The 18062-nt window shown below is 39.6% G+C and overlaps 3 protein-coding genes across 4 annotated transcripts in view; 2 read left to right on the forward strand and 1 right to left on the reverse strand.

Annotated features, from left to right (window-relative positions):
- The window catches only part of btk (Bruton agammaglobulinemia tyrosine kinase), a 44568-nt gene extending 43150 nt beyond the window's left edge, over nucleotides 1–1418 (forward strand). For both annotated transcript variants that reach the window (XM_034181884.1, XM_034181885.1), the window contains exons 15-18: nucleotides 750–814; nucleotides 896–1014; nucleotides 1100–1257; nucleotides 1347–1418. In XM_034181884.1, the coding sequence (XP_034037775.1) occupies nucleotides 750–814; nucleotides 896–1014; nucleotides 1100–1257; nucleotides 1347–1418 (414 nt within the window). The remainder of the gene's footprint in view (nucleotides 1–749; nucleotides 815–895; nucleotides 1015–1099; nucleotides 1258–1346) is intronic.
- Nucleotides 1419–3481: 2063 nt separating this feature from the next.
- Nucleotides 3482–6455, forward strand: timm8a (translocase of inner mitochondrial membrane 8 homolog A (yeast)). The gene is made up of 2 exons (XM_034181889.1): nucleotides 3482–3675; nucleotides 5858–6455. The coding sequence occupies exons 1-2, from the start codon at nucleotides 3565–3567 to the stop codon at nucleotides 6017–6019; spliced, it is 273 nt and encodes a 90-aa protein (XP_034037780.1). The 5' UTR covers nucleotides 3482–3564; the 3' UTR covers nucleotides 6020–6455.
- Nucleotides 6456–12813: 6358 nt separating this feature from the next.
- Nucleotides 12814–17588, reverse strand: zgc:101583 (uncharacterized protein LOC494104 homolog). Its single transcript, XM_034181893.1, has 5 exons — nucleotides 17188–17588; nucleotides 14417–14473; nucleotides 14018–14108; nucleotides 13733–13893; nucleotides 12814–13614 (listed from the first exon to the last, which is right to left on the reverse strand). The coding sequence occupies exons 1-5, from the start codon at nucleotides 17318–17320 to the stop codon at nucleotides 12995–12997; spliced, it is 1062 nt and encodes a 353-aa protein (XP_034037784.1). The 5' UTR covers nucleotides 17321–17588; the 3' UTR covers nucleotides 12814–12994.
- Nucleotides 17589–18062: the final 474 nt, after the last annotated feature.

An 18062-nucleotide genomic window follows, 5' to 3' on the forward strand; every position in this document is an offset into this window, starting at 1 on the left:
CACTTCAGTGATGGCAGTATTAGTGTAGAAAAGTACTTTTGAGATTTTAGAACAACATAAGCTGCCTTCAAGACAACACCTTTTCCACAGACATCTATGCATTTTTCAACAATGCAAAACCACATTCTGCGCACATTACAAAGGCGTGGGTGTAGACACAGGGGATATGGATACTGGACTGGCCTGCATGTAGTCCTGAAGTGCCCCCAATATAGACTGTGTAGTGAATTTTGAAACAATAAATGCAACAACAATGACAATATTATACTGTTGCACACCTTAAAGTGTGTTTGGAGGAAGAATGGCACAAAATAACACCTGAAACACTCCATTGCTTGGAATCCTCAACACCAGAATGTCTTTTAAGGAATAGTCCCATTACGAAGTGGTAAATGCTTAATTGTCTCAACGTATTTTTGGAAGGTGTTACAGGCCTTAAATAGAGGAATGGATGTATATTAACAAATAAAATGAAGTTGACCACACAAAACATGGGGTTCATATTCTCTGCATTGAAAGTCAAAGTAAGTGTAAGAATCACTGCAGGGGCTTTTTTTTTGGCATTTTCCACTTCAGTGTGTTATCAATGGATTTATCATTAAAATAGCTGAATATCATCAAAAACATGTTTGCCTGGACGACATCCTACTGTGCTGAGATTCACTACATCCATTACACTTGCGGTTTGGTATTTGAAAGCTGCACGGGGTGTTTAATGATTACATTTATGCTGTTTGTTTTATCCTCAGGCTGCCAGAAACTGCTTGGTAGATTCCAATGGCACAGTCAAAGTCACTGACTTTGGGTTATCTAGGTAAAATACTTCATTTAGTTAAAGATTCAGTAAAGGTGACATATAAACTATGATAAGGAATCTCCTTTCTGCTTTGCTTAGGTATGTCTTAGATGATGAATACACAAGCTCAGCGGGTTCCAAGTTCCCAGTTCGCTGGTCTCCGCCTGAAGTCCTGCTTTACTGCAAATTCAGCAGCAAGTCAGATATCTGGGCTTATGGTGAGTAAACCTGTGCAATAATTTGGCTTTTCAACGGTTAAAGGTATAAGCTGTCAAAAACCTGCATGTACACACATCTTCTTAGGGGTTTTAATGTGGGAGGTGTACACCTTGGGACGGCTTCCATATGAGCGACTAAACAACGCAGAAATAGCCGATCAGGTGTCTCGGGGCCTCCGCCTCTACCGCCCCCAGCTGGCCAACGATAGGGTGTACAGCATTATGTCAATCTGTTGGTGTGATGTAAGTTAAACTAGTCATATTATGTCCTATAACCTAACACTAAAGCCCACCGCTTCACTTTCGTTAACTTATTTACTTTTATTTTTCAGAAGGCGGATGAGCGACCCACCTTTCAGGAGCTGGTTTTGACTGTCCAGGATTTGCTTTATGAGCTCCAGTAGATCCATATTATTCAAAGAAATAGTTTTACCTGAATTTTAGCTCAAATATTTTGATATGTCACAGTAGAAAAAAAATACAAGTGTAATACTACAAAATGGCTGTGTTGCTCTTGTTTGTACCACATGCTCTCTGGGTGACTGGTTTACACCTGGAATTTTCCTGCTATGACAAGCCAAGTTTTCTCTCCTGTGAAAAAGACCAAATATGCTGATTTTTGACAACACAGCTGGAGGATCTGGACTTCTGTGTACCTCATGCATTAGAGGCATCTATAGCACATTATTATTATTACAAATAAAGTTATTAGCCTGTTGGCTTGCATTTAAAATATGCATATTTTATTGAAGACAAATTGAATAAAGGGATTATTGTGTCTTCATTGTGTCTGTTAAATGACTATGATGTTAATGCTGCCATGTGAAAAAATTAATTGTAAGACCATTGCTTATGCACAGATAAAACCCAAGTACAGTTTCAAATTATTCTAATAATCCTGATTGCTGTATAGCCTTTAAATATAAAAATTACTTTCATACGTATGCATGTTCCTGAACTGCCCAGCGGGTGCCAGTGGTCAGCAGGTGGCATTAGAGTATGTGATGTTATTATACTGAATCTGGAACAATGTTCAATAGGCTATAGTGTTTTGAAAGTTTTGCAAGTTTTGAAGTAGTGTAACGACCATTGTACCTTGTACCTGCAATCTAGTTCTTTTGGTCATGACCCAACCCTCATGACCATAGGTGAGAGTAGGAATGAAGACTGACCAGTAGATCGAGAGCTTGACCTTTTCGCTCAGCTCCCTTTTCATCACAACAGTAAGGTAAAGCGAATGCAATACCGCCCCTGCTGCACAGATTCTCCAGCCAATTTCACACTCCATCGTCCCCTCACTCGTGAACAAGACCTCGAGGTACTTGAACTCCTTCACTTGGGGCAAGGCCATATTCCCTACCCGGAGTAGGCAATCCATCGGTTTCCTGCTGAGAACCATGGTCTCAGATTTAGAGGTGCTGATCCTAACCCCAGCCGCTTCACACTCGGCTGCGAACCAATCCAGTGAGTGTTGGAGGTCAACGGCCGATGCTAATCATACATAAAATGTGAATATATCACATATACCAGTAATGTTTTGTGAAAAAATTATTTTCAAATATGCATTTTCAACATTAGTTGTCTAACTGTTGTCTAACCAGCCACAAACATGGCTTCTTTGGCTGTTCAATTTCCTCAGGAGTTTCCAAGTGGAAATTCCGGCCCGACGAAGCGTTCAAGGCATTGACCCCCAAGCTAGAGTTCGGAATCTCTGACATTCCGAGGATTCTGAACGCAGCATTAGGCACATCTATGGTATATTACACAGAAAAAACAAAGTCTGACACGAGTTAATCGGTGACATAATTGTTTTGAAGTTACTGACTACGAAGGCCATCTCAGATAAGCTAACCCATGCACTAACTCACAAATCTACATTTCTGGAACTTTTTTATGTTGCCAGATTAAAAAGAAAACAGCTTAAATGTGTGAAGACATTTAACATACTTTTCAAGAGTACATGATAAGAGATGAGCAAATATGTGTTTTTAACAGATTTTGTGTTGAGGCAAGAAAACATGAATTACATTTGGCCCACAGGCCCCTGAATGATGACCCCTGATTGACACTCAGTGTCTCTGTGCAATATGTCAAATGAATGAAAATATTTTCTTATTGTAACATAAATGTTACAATAAGAATATATATATATTTTTAAATCACAATGTTTTAAGATATTTTTTTCTTTGAAATATTCTCTGCTACGAATAATTTATGAAGACGCAAGATTTTTTTGGGGGGGGGGGGGGAAACGTTATTACTTGATACTTTTCAATGCTTTATTGAACTGTTTTTTTATATTTTCCACATTTAGAAAAAAATATTGCAAACATACAATTTATTCCTTAATAAAACATTTTTTCCTTCCTTTTTTTTTTTTTTTTTTTTTAATAAAACAAAAATAAATGTGCAAACGGCGTTTGACCCATGCGGGGTGGTTGGCTGTACGACTTCCGGTTTTCCGCAGTGTGCGCGCGCGCAACACATACATGTGAAGGTCAGGCTTTGGTTTTAAAAACACAGCACTTACTTTTTTTCCCCTGTGAAAATATGGACGGCCAAGGAGCGACGACGGACCCTCAGCTTCAGCAGTTCATTGAAATTGAATCTCAAAAACAAAGATTTCAGCAGCTGGTGCATCAGATGACGGAGGTGTGCTGGGTACGAAGCCGTTAGCTTAGTTTCTGTTAGCTGTTGAGTAGTAAGACAAACTGAAGACTATTTCAGAGCCTCGCTGTCGTCAGCTGTGATCAGACAATAATATACTAAGATCGTTTAAACAGGCTGTTATTATAACGTGACGTTTAAGTTTACATGTACTGGGCACGTGTGTGAAGCCTGAGGAGAAAGTCGGATTTTTTTTTTTTTTTTTTTGGGCAGTGGCTATCGTATCTCTCATTGGTCAATGTAGGTCACAGGATATGCTACGTTAACTATAACCCCTAATTGTTACAAGGCTCTGCTACTTATGTATAGCTAGATTTCGGAATTATCAATACGGCTACATATGGCAAGCGACTTAGCTTTTTTTTTTAAAATATGCCAACTTTTTCAAGTTTGCTTGACGTCATCGCGTGACGTCACTGATGTTACGATGGCTGAAAGATCTGTAAGCCCCATATTCTCGTGGTCAGGTGTACGTCACTTAAGCTCCTTTCACACTGGCGCAAACGCAGAGTAGCGTTTTGTTGCATTTAGAGTAGCCTGAAATGCCTGCGAACTTGGCATCTTTCCTGCGTATGGAGAGAGGGAGGAAGAGAGCGCGCTGTCTCTGCTCTTTTTTTTCCCCCAAGACCTGCTGTTTGTGTTCTCTGGATTTTGAAAGAAATTCATTTTATACATTGAAAGAATGTAACCATGATTGATGTGCATTTTAACAGATGGATCCCTGCCGGCTCATGCACACACGCCGGGCTGTGTGAATCATTTATCACAGCCTCGCACACGTTGGATAACACGCGGTGCGTGCTGCCTAGATCAAACCTCTTCATACATGAATCTGAAACCTTTTCACACTTGACTGCTGCCTGGTTTGCACAAACCGAGGCGCAGTTCGCTCTTATCACCGTGTCGGCCGTCAGCTGCACGAAGACAACGAGGGTGATCGCGTTCCTGAAAAGTCTCCCTGCTCTTAACAACTACACAGCCATCAACGATCGTGTCAGCACTCGGCAGCGCCACAGCAACGAGGGTGATCGCACTCCTGCCTCTCCCTCCATAGCAGCGCAGGATAAGCTAACGACACAATCGCAAAAGGCCCCTGAAAAGGCATGTGTGGTGCAACAGTTGGCGTGCTGTAATAACTGCCACACTCAAACGAATGGTGTTGTGTGATGTTTGCTACACACACCTCTCAATGCCACAAACATGCGGTCTGTGAGAGCAGCTTCAATTTATCCACCACATTGTTACTGACTGCAACCTTTAAATATGAAATCCATAACTTCCTATGGATGCACAATCCTGAACTGTCCAGCAGGTGACACTGCTTAGCAGGGAGCAGCACAGCATGCAATGTCTTCTTATTCATACAAACTCCCAGTGTTCAAAACAGGCATTTGAAAGGATTCAAAAGGATGTGAAATAGTGTTTCGAGTTAAGCAATCTCTAATTTGCAATAATGGCTAATTTTGGCATCATCCCCTGCCCCACCTATCTGTTCTTTAATTCTGGTTTTACTTTGCTTTTCTGTTGTGTATTTCATCTCAAATTTTCACATGTACTGGGCATCATCTCGCCACAGTTGCTATTTTAATACAGCCAATTACGTCCGCCAAGGATGTAATAAAATCAGTGTTTGTCTGTTAGCAGGATTACGTCAGAATTACTTACGGATTTTGACGAAATTTTCACCACAGGTATATATTAGGCCATGGAAGACTCCAGATCTGGATTCTGGATCAAGTTTTCACTTTATATAGGTTTTGAAGGATTATGTTGAAACTATGGCATAGATTCTCACCATATTCACACCACAGATACATATTAGGGCATGGAACACTCCACTGAATTTTGGAGATGATCCAAATTGGTGGATGTCCAAAATCTCCAATTGATCTTGATAGCTGATGCTAATGTGAGGGGAGGTGCAGGCATGCTTTGGGAATTGATCTGGTGCATCAAAGTTTACCAGGAACAGGCACTTTATTTCAGTTATATGCAGTTTTTAATTTGGTGCTGTACAAGATAGAATTTATTTTTTACTTACACTGGACAAAGATACTCATGTTTTCATTCCAACCACTCACCAACTCAAGATGACAGAATTTGCACATGTTGTTGAGTCTTGCCCTGTGCTTCTCTGCAGGACCCTTATTAACCTAACTGGTGTCTTGTTTTGCAGGAGAAATGCATGGATAAACCTGGGCCAAAGCTGGACTCCCGGACAGAGGCGTGCTTCGTTAACTGCGTAGAGCGATTCATTGACACGAGCCAGTTTATCCTCAACAGGCTGGAACAGACACAGAGGACTAAGGGGTCCTTATCTGAGAGCATGTTAGACTAAAGTGTCGTTTAAAGAACGTGAACGCAGCCGCTGATCTCAGACATGACAGTTTGGTCCAGTTAGCTACCCATCTGCATGATGCAGAGTTGTGGTCATGACTGAAAAAAACAAACAAAAAAAAAAAGTGCCTCAGATTAACACCATGTTTGAAGCAACCTTGAGTGTTGTAAGATGTTTGGTCTGTTGACAGCAATGACCTTGCTGGTTTTGTTTCTCATGTCACGCTGCACGTGACTCAGCTGAAAATGGAGATGCAGTGTCTTTTTGCTGCTGTAACTGGTGGAATAAGAGTGGCAGTCTGGGAAAGATCTGCAGGAAGATGGACATTGGACAGTTTCCACTTGTCAGGAGGAAGTCATGCTGCGGAGGTCCAATCTACAGATGAAGCCTTTGCACTGTGCTTACACAATAAACAAAATGCCAACTAATCTTTTAACTGTAGTTGAGTTTTAATCATCAAACAAATAGTTACAGAAGAGATTCAGAACTTTGGCATATTTTAAGATTCATATATAGAGGGAATTCTTTGGTCAGATGTATAATACTGATAAGTATTTCAGCAAATCAAACGTTGCAAACATGCTCATCAGCAAAACAAAAAACACTATGCGATCAAGGTAAGTGTTGCAAAAACGTATAACAAACAGCACTTATTAATTTAGTCTACTTTTTCAGAGGTAAAAAATCAGATACAAAAAAGGTTTGTAAATTACACTGCAAATGAACATTTTCTATCACATGGGGTTAAATATGTGCTCATGTTTGATTATATCCTATTATTAACCTCAGTGTTTCCATATTAAAGCAACTTTTACTATGCATAGTGCAGCAGATAATATTTACAGAGGAATCTTTCAAATGGTGAAACAAGTACAGTAGTGTTCAGAATAATAGTAGTGCTATGTGACTAAAAAGATTAATCCAGGTTTTGAGTATATTTCTTATTGTTACATGGGAAACGGTACTGGTAGATTCTCACAAATCCAACAAAACCAAGCATTCATGATATGCACACTCTTAAGACTATGAAATTGGGCTATTAGTAAAAAAAAAGAAAAGGGGGTGTTCACAATAATAGTAGTGTGGCATTCAGTCAGTTTGTCAATTTTGTGGAACAAACAGGTGTGAATCAGGTGTCCCCTATATAAGGATGAAGCCAGCACCTGTTGAACATGCTTTTCTCTTTGAAAGCCTGAGGAAAATGGGACATTCAAGACATTGTTCAGAAGAACAGCGTAGTTTGAATAAAAAAATTGTAGAGGGGAAAACATACACGGGTGCAAAAAATTATAGGCTGTTCATCTACAGTGATCTCCAATGCTTCAAAATGGACAAAAAAACCAGAGAGGCGTGGAAGAAAATGGAAAACAACCATCAAAATGGATAGAAGAATAACCAGAATGGCAAAGGCTCACCCACTGATCAGCTCCAGGATGATCAAAGACAGTCTGGAGTTCCCTGTAAGTGCTGTGACAGAAGACGCCTGTGTGAAGCTAATTTATTTGCAAGAATCCCCCACAAAGTCCCTCTTAAGTAAAAGTCATGTGCAGAAGAGGTTACAATTTGCCAAAGAACACATCAACTGGCCTAAAGCGAAATGGAGGAATATTTTGTGGACTGATGAGAGTAAAATTGTTCTCTTTGGGTCCAAGGGCCGCAGAGTTTGTGAGATGACCCCCAAACTCTGAATTCAAGCCACAGTTCACAGTGAAGACAGTGAAGCATGGTGGTGCAAGCATCATGATATGGGCATGTTTCTCCTACTATGGTGTTGGGCCTATATATCACATACCAGGTATCATGGATCAGTTTGGATATGTCAAAATACTTGAAGAGGTCATGTTGCCTTATGCTGAAGAGGGCATGCCCTTGAAATGGGTGTTTCAACAAGACAATGACCCCAAGCACACTGGTAAACAGGCAAAATCTTGGTTCCAAACCAACAAAATGAATGCCTCGCAGATGTGAAGAAATCATGAAAAGCTGTGGTTATACAACTAAATACTAGTTTAGTGATTCACAGGATTGCTAAAAAAGCAGTTTGAACATAACAGTTTTGAGTTTGTAGCGTCAACAGCAGATGCTACTATTATTGTGAACACCCCCTTTTCTACTTTTTTTTTTTTTTTACTAATAGCCCAATTTCATAGCCTTAAGAGTGTGCATATCATGAATGCTTGGTCTTGTTGGATTTGTGAGAATCTACTGAATCTACCAGTACCCTGTTTCCCATGTAACAATAAGAAATATACTCAAAACCTGGATTAATCTTTTTAGTCACATAGCACTACTATTATTCTTAACACTACTGTACCAAACTCAGCAGAAATACTCCTTAGATGTTGCTGTTGAAAAGACAGGCTGGCCACTTGAATTTTCAATAGGCAAAGAGGTCGGGTTCAATTTAATTATACAGGAGTCAAAATTAAAAGATGCTCCAATCATATTGAAAACTATACCACATTATTTGTCTGATCATAAATATTCCATAAAGGTATAGTTTGGACCATCTATGACTGAATGTTATGAGGTAAAAACAGCAAGAATGGTGATAAAGGTCAATTTCAGTTTGCACAGGGATCAAAAGATCCAGTTGCTCCAGTTTTGGTAAAAAGTGGTGCAAATCATTGGTTGATCTAATAGGATAAACAAATGGAATAGTTGTGACTGTGCTGAAAGCTTGGTCTCCAAAGTAAAGGTCAAACTATGCTGACGTCCATTGGATTCTATGACATGACATATGTTACCCTGTAACATAAAGCATGACACATGGTGCAAACTATTCCTTTTTAAAACCCAATTAACTCAACCAATAATTTGCATCACTTTTTACCAAAATTAGAGCAACGTTAACTTTTGGCCCCTGTACAAACTGAAATTGACCTTTGTCACCATCCTTGTGGTTTTTACCCCATAACATTCGGTCACAGATAGTCCAAACTATACTTTTTTGGGAACTTTGTGATCAGACAAATAATGTTATAGTTTTCAATATTATTAGAGTATCCTTACCTGTATCTGACTGCCTATTGAAAATTCAAGTGGCCAATCTTTTTTTTTTTCCCCTCAAAGAGTAATGGCTAAGAAGTGTGTGCCAGTTTTGGTGCTTGTTTCAAGACATGAACGATTGCTAGTTATCTGCGCTACTACTAGTGTATACTGCACTGTGTAAAGCCTGTCCCCTTTACCAATTTTTAATACCAGATCATCAGTGATTTTAGCAAAAAAAAAACATACCCAATTGGGACCTGAGGTCAATTGGTGGTAAAATAGAGTTGTAGAACATTGAGCAATCTGTAAAGTTTTCAACATGTTAAAATTTGTGTTATTAGGATAACTTATGAGTAAAAACATAAATAACATTTGATGTAACTGGTGCAGATCAGTAGTTGTCATGTATAAAAGTGCACAGTCGGGTATAACATGCTCCTGTGTTGTGAGGAGAAGCCTTGTGAAAAGCAGGTCACACGCTTCAGTAAAAGACAGGTATTTTAGCAGAAATTTGTGCTTTTTTGGAAAAGTGGGAATAATGTGAAAGTAGCGTGTGTTTTTTTTTTCTTTTTACTGGCATATATGCAAAAAAAAAATTATGGTATCGTTCACCTATTCTGCTTTATGTGACCTGATGCTGTCAGCAGCTAAGCAGAGTAGGTCCTGGTTAGTACTTGGATGGAAGACCTTGGGAAGAGAAGAGGATCTGAGTGTTTCTCTGGGGAAAACTGTAGTTGCATCAAGAAGGGCATATGGTGCAAAACCTGTGCCAAATCCCAATGTGGCTCTGTGCTGTATCTGCTGTAGTACCACTGAGCAAACTGGGCTGGCCGATAGACAAACATAAAGGACTTGTACGTACTTGGGTGTAATCAGCAATAACTGGTTACAATAGGACGTAACCATATAAAATGGTAGGTAATAAGAACTGTGATTACATATGAACTTTGGCTGTAATTAACTTGTTAAGACCCTTTGGCTGCTCCTTTGGTTTCACTTTGGGTAACCACAGCAGATTGGATGTGCATGTTGAATTGGCACAAGTTTTACGACGGCTGTCCTTCCTAGCACAACTCCACATTACATGTAAAAATGTGGCAGGGGTAGAGTTTGAACCGGGAACCTTAAGCACTGAAACCAAGCACACTAACCACTTGGCCACCACCACTGCTTTTTTGGCTATAATTAAACAATAATAATGAAAAGAAAAGAAAAAAAAAAACGGACTTGATTTCCTCCATAAGACAAAAAAATTCAAAGTTTACAAACTATACATTTGGCACCTTCAGCTCAAACAAAAATGTGCCGATTCTCACACCATAAAAGCTGTTAGTGTTTGTGTGGAAAAATGAGTTTATTACTGTTTGTGACCTCTATGTGCTTCTCCCACACCCACAAAAAAGGAGCATAAAAATCCTAAATCACAAATCACTGTACATCTAACAACTTTAGCATTAGTTTGGCAGCAGACCAGATGAGCACGCAGTGATGTTGTGGGGATGTACTGTGTGTTGACTGTGGGTTGGTTGATACTTCAGGTTTCAACTGGTGAACTACTGAACATCAGGGATGACCTGATATACACATTTCAGCTGAAGTATCCCAACATTTGTATTTTGGTCCTTATCTTGGGACGTACTTTTCTATGGACCAGGTTCTAAATAGTTGGAAGGTTGCAGCTCAAACCAGCTGATTGGTTCAGCATGATGTAGGAATGGATCCGCCATTAGTTTTCACCAACAAAACAGCTGTTTTTCAATCAGTGACAAAGCCACATCTAAATAAAAAATGTAGACGACACGGTGGAGCAACAGCAGATATGCACATTCTTCTCCGTCACTTTGTGAAATTATGCGTAAGCTTGCATATATACTGAGACAGTCAAGGCACAAAGTGACTATCAATTCTCTTGTAAGAACACTTATTTTAAATATATACTCACACAGTTAAGCTATAACCAGAACCGGTTTAACTTAATTTTGTCAGACAAATTTGAGATTATAAAAAAATGATTAAATGCAGTTGTGTGGAAAAGGTGTGTGTGTGTGTGTGTGTGTGTATGCATGTACAACCCCTGGCAAAAATTATGGAATCACCGGCCTCGGAGGATGTTCATTCAGTTGTTTAATTTTGTAGAAAAAAAGCAGATCACAGACATGACACAAAACTAAAGTCATTTCAAATGGCAACTTTCTGGCTTTAAGAAACACTATAAGAAATCAAGAAAAAAAGATTGTGGCAGTCAGTAATGGTTACTTTTTTAGACCGAGCAGAGGAAAAAAATATGGAATCACTCAATTCTGAGGAAAAAATTATGGAATCACCCTGTAAATTTTCATCCCCCAAATTAACACCTGCATCAAATCAGATCTGCTCATTGACATTGACCCTATGCCATGACATTGACCCTATGTGTCTTTTTGCAAGGAATGTTTTTGCTCTATGGCAAGATGCATTATCATCTTGAAAAATGATTTCATCATCCCCAAACATCCTTTCAATTGTCCAAAATATCAACATAAACTTGTGCATTTATTGATGATGTAATGACAGCCATCTCCCCAGTGCCTTTACCTGACATGCAGCCCCATATCATCAATGACTGTGGAAATTTACATGTTCTCTTCAGGCAGTCATCTTTATAAATCTCATTGGAACGGCACCAAACAAAAGTTCCAGCATCATCACCCTGCCCAATGCAGATTCGAGATTCATCACTGAATATGACTTTCATCCAGTCATCCACAGTCCACAATTGCTTTTCCTTAGCCCATTGTAACCTTGTTTTTTTCTGTTTAGGTGTTAATGATGCCTTTCGTTTAGCTTTTCTGTATGTAAATCCCATTTCCTTTAGGCGGTTTCTTACAGTTCGGTCACAGATGTTGACTCCAGTTTCCTCCCATTCGTTCCTCATTTGTTTTGTTGTACATTTTTCAATTTTTGAGACATATTGCTTTAAGTTTTCTGTCTTGACGCTTTGATGTCTTCCTTGGTCTACCAGTATGTTTGCCTTTAACAACCTTCCCATGTTGTTTGTATTTGGTCCAGAGTTTAGACACAGCTGACTGTGAACAACCAACATCTTTTGCAACATTGCGTGATGATTTACTCTCTTTTAAGAGTTTGATAATCCTCTCCTTTGTTTCAATTGACATCTCTCGTGTTGGAGCCATGATTCATGTCAGTCCACTTGGTGCAACAGCTCTCCAAGGTGTGTTCACTCCTTTTTAGATGCAGACTAACGAGCAGATCTGATATGATGCAGGTGTTAGTTTTGGGGATGAAAATTTACAGGGTGATTCCATAATTTTTCCCTCAGAATTGAGTGATTCCATATTTTTTTCCTCTGCTTGGTCTAAAAAAGTAACCATTACTGACTGCCACAATCTTTTTTTCTTGATTTCTTATAGTGTTTCTTAAAGCCAGAAAGTTGCCATTTGAAATGACTTTAGTTTTGTGTCATGTCTGTGATCTGCTTTTTTTCTACAAAATTAAACAATTGAATGAACATCCTCCGAGGCCGGTGATTCCATAATTTTTGCCAGGGGTTGTATAAAGAACGTGCTCAGTTTGGCTCCACTGATAGATGTGATGATTAAGATAAGTGCAGAACAGGGTCCTGGACTTCTTACGGCTTACAAAAGTAAATTTATCCGGCATCTGTTTTGATGAACCAAAAGATCCAGGATTAGACCACAATATAAACATCTTAATCCAAACAAGATTTGGACCAAGGATTATTATTATTGTGGGTGGTATCTGTCATTACATTTACATAAATAAATAAAGCTGTGTCTAACCCACCTGGCAGGAACAGACAGGAATTAAGCTTGCATCTTTGACTAATCCCTAGAAACTAGGTAGGATATACTCAGGATTGTGTCCACGTGGTGGAAAATCCAATAATACGCCAAAAAGAAAAGCTTGGTGCTAAATCAAATATTTAAATGTAGTGACAAAACCACTAGTCCATGTCAGGGCTCTCTAAGTTACCCATTCAGCCTTTGAACATCCTTCTTTGGTTATCTTTGTCTTATCCTCCACTTGGTCATCATGGACGGGTAGGACCACATAAGGGTGATGGCCCCATGGAAAGTCCTGAGGGCCCTTGGTCAAGAAGAGTGGAAGGGAATCCCAGCTAAACATAATGTCTTTGAAGGCATGGAGGAGAAAGATTCCCCAAATGATGGTGCAGAAGCCACTGAGAGTCCCCACCACTCCATCAGCAGTCATACTCAGCCATTCTTTGAAGAGGATCGCTGAGCAGGCCATGACGGAGGTGGTGAAGAAGACGTAGTAGATGGGCGTGACTATGGAAGTGTTAAAGATGTCGAGGGCTTTGTTGAGGTAATTAATTTGAATGCCGACACAGATTACCAGGCAGATGACTAAGGCCCAGAACAGGGGGTCCTTCAGCACTGCTGTCCCAGCAAATAGCTCCTTAATGCCAATACCCAGACCCTTGACACAAGACACAGAGAGGGAGCCAATCACAGAGCAGATCAGGATGTAGACCAGCACATTCTTCTGTCCATACCGTGGAGCCACAGCAAAGATAAGAACCAGGCTGCTTCCCACAATGCACACAGCAAACACAATGAAACCTAGTGAGAGTATTCAAAAATAAGTTAGTATTCGGGGAGGGGGTGGAAAAACCTGACCTTTGAGGGCACTGTTAATAAAATAGTAGGAAATTCCCAAAGGATTGAAGTCCACCCCTACCTGGGTCTATTAACTTGTCAGCCATGGCACTGAGGGACGACACTTCCTCTTCTTGTGGCGCGTGAATCACCATCACAGTGGAGCCAAACACGCACAGCAAACAGCCGATCTTCCCGTGCACGTTCAACCTCTCGTTCAGAAAATAAGAGGAAAGCACAGCGCTGAAAAGAAAAACGACCAAAGACACTTAAATGTGACAAATGCAAATCCCTGACAATGATATGGATGTGGTCTGTATCCCATCCTGAGATGACATGAGCGCCTCACTCTACAAATTAAACTTACCTTACAAGTACGCTCAGTGCTCCGAGCGGCGTCACAAGTGTGGCAGGTGCAAATGCATATGCAGCAAAGTTAGCGGCCTCTCCGGCGCCCACTACAACATAAACAGTCACTGTCAATTTATGCAAGCTTTGGTGGTGGTTACTACTTCCTAAACCATTTAGTTCCTGCCTACTTGTGTAAATATGCAGTTTGAAGGAATGTGAGCTTCAAACACGTGGCGTGGGTGCTGCATCGACTGAAAAAACACCAGCACAAATACCAAACCCACAACAGTCTCATGACTTTTTTTTTTCCTCATAACACAAAGACCATAATGTAACTGGCGCAGTTCTTAATCAAAACTCAGCTGACTGGGTTAAGAATTTCATAAGTACAGCCATATGTGAATTGGTCTCTTACTTGAAATAAGTCCCGCCCACCATAGCCATTCCTTCAGGTAAGCGTAACCTCCTTGACCTACAAGACAAAACAAAAGTGCACTAGACATAAATATGTATTTTCAAGTGTTAAAAGTTTCACCTGTCCAAGAAAAAAACTAAGCAAAAACACCTATTGAAGAGGAAAAACAAAAAACATGCCACACCGGAGTATAACATGCACCTTTATTCTGTATTATCAATTTTAATTTGGAATTTTTGTGCATTGTTGTAGCGTTGTTTGCCTTTTGGCTGTTTGTTCAGCATAGTAGATCCAGCAAAGCTGTCCCTGAGTCTGTTTGTCCTAGTTTTGATTGACCTATACCGTCGGCCTAAGGGTAGTAGGTCAAACAGGTGGCTCCTGGGGTGGGATGTGTCTGATGATGCTGGCAGCTCTGCTGAGGTAGCGAGAGCTGACAATGTCCTCTAGGCTGGGCACAGAGCAGCCAGTGATCCTCTGGCCCGTGTTGATCACCCGCTGCAGCGCTCTCCTGTCTGCTGCTCTCAAAGTGAGCTGAAAAGCTAATCTACTAACGAAAAAGTCAGCTTCTCTGATTTGCGGTTAGCACATCTATGCCCACCACTCCATAAGACAAGAACATTAATGAAGGAGATAGAGATTTTTTTTTTTTTTTGGGGGGGGGGGGGGGGGGGGGGGGGGTAGATCTGAATCAGCAAAAAAAAAAAAAAAATTTGACTGACTTAAGGACATTAACTCCACCAAAACATTGTTCAAGGTACAAGTTTTCATTTTAACATAGATAGCTAATTAAAGCACAAAACCTATTCCCAGAAGGGCTCACAACATGTCTCTCAACATCCACAGCACCCTAGTTCAAAGTTCACACTGCTGAAGACGGCACAAACTGTGATCAGGAAACAAACCCAGATCACCAGCATCACATTACAAATGTGCAATCCATTACAAATTCTACTTTTTACTCTTGGAGATATTATGTATCCAGTGGCTTTGCATTTCAAAATATTGTGAACTCTTGAGGCGTACGATGTTTTCCGAAAGCGGCGAGGGACAATTTCCGGTTTACTGTGAGAGTTTTTGTAATCTTTGTGTGGGAATCTAGTACAATTTCTTGATCCCAAACACCTGATCCTTCCCAGATGAGTTGCTGCACAGTGGACTGTCACAAAAACTATCTGTATGAACCAATTTCCTTCTTTTCAGACAAGTTATTATGGGTGATTCACTCAAAAATTAGCACATTCTTGACCCGCATTACGCTAATCTTTACTAGAAACTGTCATGCACCAATTTTTGACAGAAAAATCATAGTGCATTGTAGGAAAATTACAGTGCATGTATTGAAATGCAAAGCCACTGGATACAAACAAAAGGATCAACATTATGTAACCACAGCCTTTTAACTGTTGGTTTTTTTTTGTTTTTTTTAACCTTGTTCAGTTTTAGTCTGTTTATTTTATTTTTTTGGGGGGGGGGGGGGGGGGGGTAGGACCACAGTGGCAACTCGAGCACAGTGCTCCTTCAGCGCAAACCTCTGCCAAAACTAGTTTCCAATTCAAATTTTCAAGGTCAAAGTCCTGTTAGAAGTGACTTTTCATAAGTTAATTATGAGTACCTATTCAGTTCATAAACTTGAATCAAAGTTTTTTGTGTGGTATTGTCAGGTTTTTTTTCCAACTTTTTTGGTTTCTGAATTCCTTTTCACATAATTTTCCACAGAACATTGGCTATCTCTGCAAAGCACAATTTGTCATTGCTTTTTGGCATTTGGTTTCTGACTGATAACTGGAAGATAGACAAACAGGCATAAAATTGGAACCTCCAACCAATTTTGGTGGTGTGGGTAAATCCATAACAGAAAAAAAAAGAAAGTGATTGAGGCACTTTTGATTGAGATATAATGCAAAATGTACACCAAATTTCAATATTACATTCAGATGTCTGCGAAATCCACAATCCAGATCAGATCTGGATCAAATTTTGTCAGGTGATAGTAAGTGCCACTCTACACCTCACATTCAAATATGAGAGTGTTTGGGGTATGTTTGATTAAGATATAATGTAAAATATACATTAAATGGGGTTTTCAATGTTAAATTTAAATGTCCACAAAATCCACAATCTGGATCAGATCTGATCAAACTTTGTCAGGCAATAGTGAGTGCCAGTCTGCACCTCACTTTCAAATATGAGAGTGATTGGGGGATGTTTGATTAATATGTTAAATATAATATGGGTTTTCAACATTAAATTTAAATGGTAACAAAATCTGTAATGTGGATCAGATTTTGGCTTTGTCAGTGGATAAAGGCTACCATTGTACATAATGCTATCAAATATGAAAGAAATTTGATCTTTTTTGACAGTTATGAATTTTTGAAAATTTGTTCAACATAGGGATTTTTCCAGTTTTCCAAGATTTTTTTTTACTTTGACCTATGACTTTGAAAATTGAATCAGTTCTTGGATAAATCTTCAGTAAAACTTTCGTAATGATATATGAAAAACTGTGTACTCCAGACTGTTCACAAACGGATGAAAACATACCTCCGCCAGTAAAGTCTCATACGTAGTGTGTTATCGTCGATATTTTACATGTACCTGACCTGTTGAATGTGTTCTGCATTTTCTGTACAATCCTTCCTGAGTTAGTTTGAGGAAGTAAAAATTACAAAATATAACTACTTATTCTGACAAATGAAAATTCTCCCGTTTATGTTGTGTTTATTTAGGAATTATTGATGTAAATAAATAAAGTTAAAGAATTGGCCCACCTGCTCTGACTGAGCCTTTGCCAGCCAGCCTCAGCAGGCCTTTCTTCTTCAGGATGAAACTTGCTCCGATAAACAAACTGGAGCTGATAGCCAGAGACAGACCGATGTAAAAATCTAAGTGGTTCACATCCATCTGAAACTCCGGCTTCTACGCAGCCTGTTCAAGAAAAAACAAAAAACACAAACTCGGCTTTCCAGGACGAGCTTCTTCTTCTACGTCACGTGATGTTTTCACTCCCCCACTTGCTTCAAAACGGTTGAACACAGACAAAAATAAACCAATAACTCAACATTTTAAAAAATATTTGATGTCTAACATGGTATGTTGCGGCTAACGTCGTATTTTGGTGGAGGAAAAAAAAAATTGCTGATTTACTTAAGATTACTGAAGTTGCTGTCGAGTGCGGGCAGCAGACCCGCCGATTGGCTAAAGCCTCTGTGACACTTCCTAGTTACCGCTGTTAGGGGGCGGAGTTTAAACCAGAATTTAATTTTAAGTTTTAATTTTTTGTGTAAATTCTTACTAGGGTGTCCTTCCTCCCAGAGTTTCATATGGAATTATTTGCTTCCAACGTGTGCCGTAGTTTTAATTACCTCCGCCAAGGAGGTTATGTTTTTGGTTACGTTTGTTTGTTTGTCTGTCTTTCAGCAGGATAACTCAAAAAGTTTTGAACGGATTTTGATGAAATTTTGTGGAGTGGTTGGAAATGACAAGAGGAACAAGTGATTAAATTTTAGTGGTGATCCGGATCACGATCCGGATCCCGATGCTAACGCGTTAGCATGTCTATGGTATTTTAAATGTTAAAAGTTAGCATTAAGCAGTTGCAGCTGTCATCACGTTCGGGTGCATTTGTTTTCAAATTGTAATATTT

Source organism: Thalassophryne amazonica, chromosome 11, assembly GCF_902500255.1.
Source record: "Thalassophryne amazonica chromosome 11, fThaAma1.1, whole genome shotgun sequence".
NCBI classification, from domain to species: domain Eukaryota; kingdom Metazoa; phylum Chordata; class Actinopteri; order Batrachoidiformes; family Batrachoididae; genus Thalassophryne; species Thalassophryne amazonica.

Coding starts and splice junctions, on each gene's coding strand:
- timm8a (XM_034181889.1), top strand. CDS start 3,565: ATGGACGGCCAAGGAGCGACGACGGACCCTCAGCTTCAGCAGTTCATT. Junction 3,676..5,857: donor AGATGACGGAGGTGTGCTGG/GTACGAAGCCGT, acceptor CTTGTTTTGCAG/GAGAAATGCATGGATAAACC.
- zgc:101583 (XM_034181893.1), bottom strand. CDS start 17,320: ATGGATGTGAACCACTTAGATTTTTACATCGGTCTGTCTCTGGCTATC. Junction 14,109..14,416: donor GTGGGCGGGACTTATTTCAA/GTAAGAGACCAA, acceptor TTTATGTTGTAG/TGGGCGCCGGAGAGGCCGCT. Junction 13,615..13,732: donor TGACAAGTTAATAGACCCAG/GTAGGGGTGGAC, acceptor TACTCTCACTAG/GTTTCATTGTGTTTGCTGTG.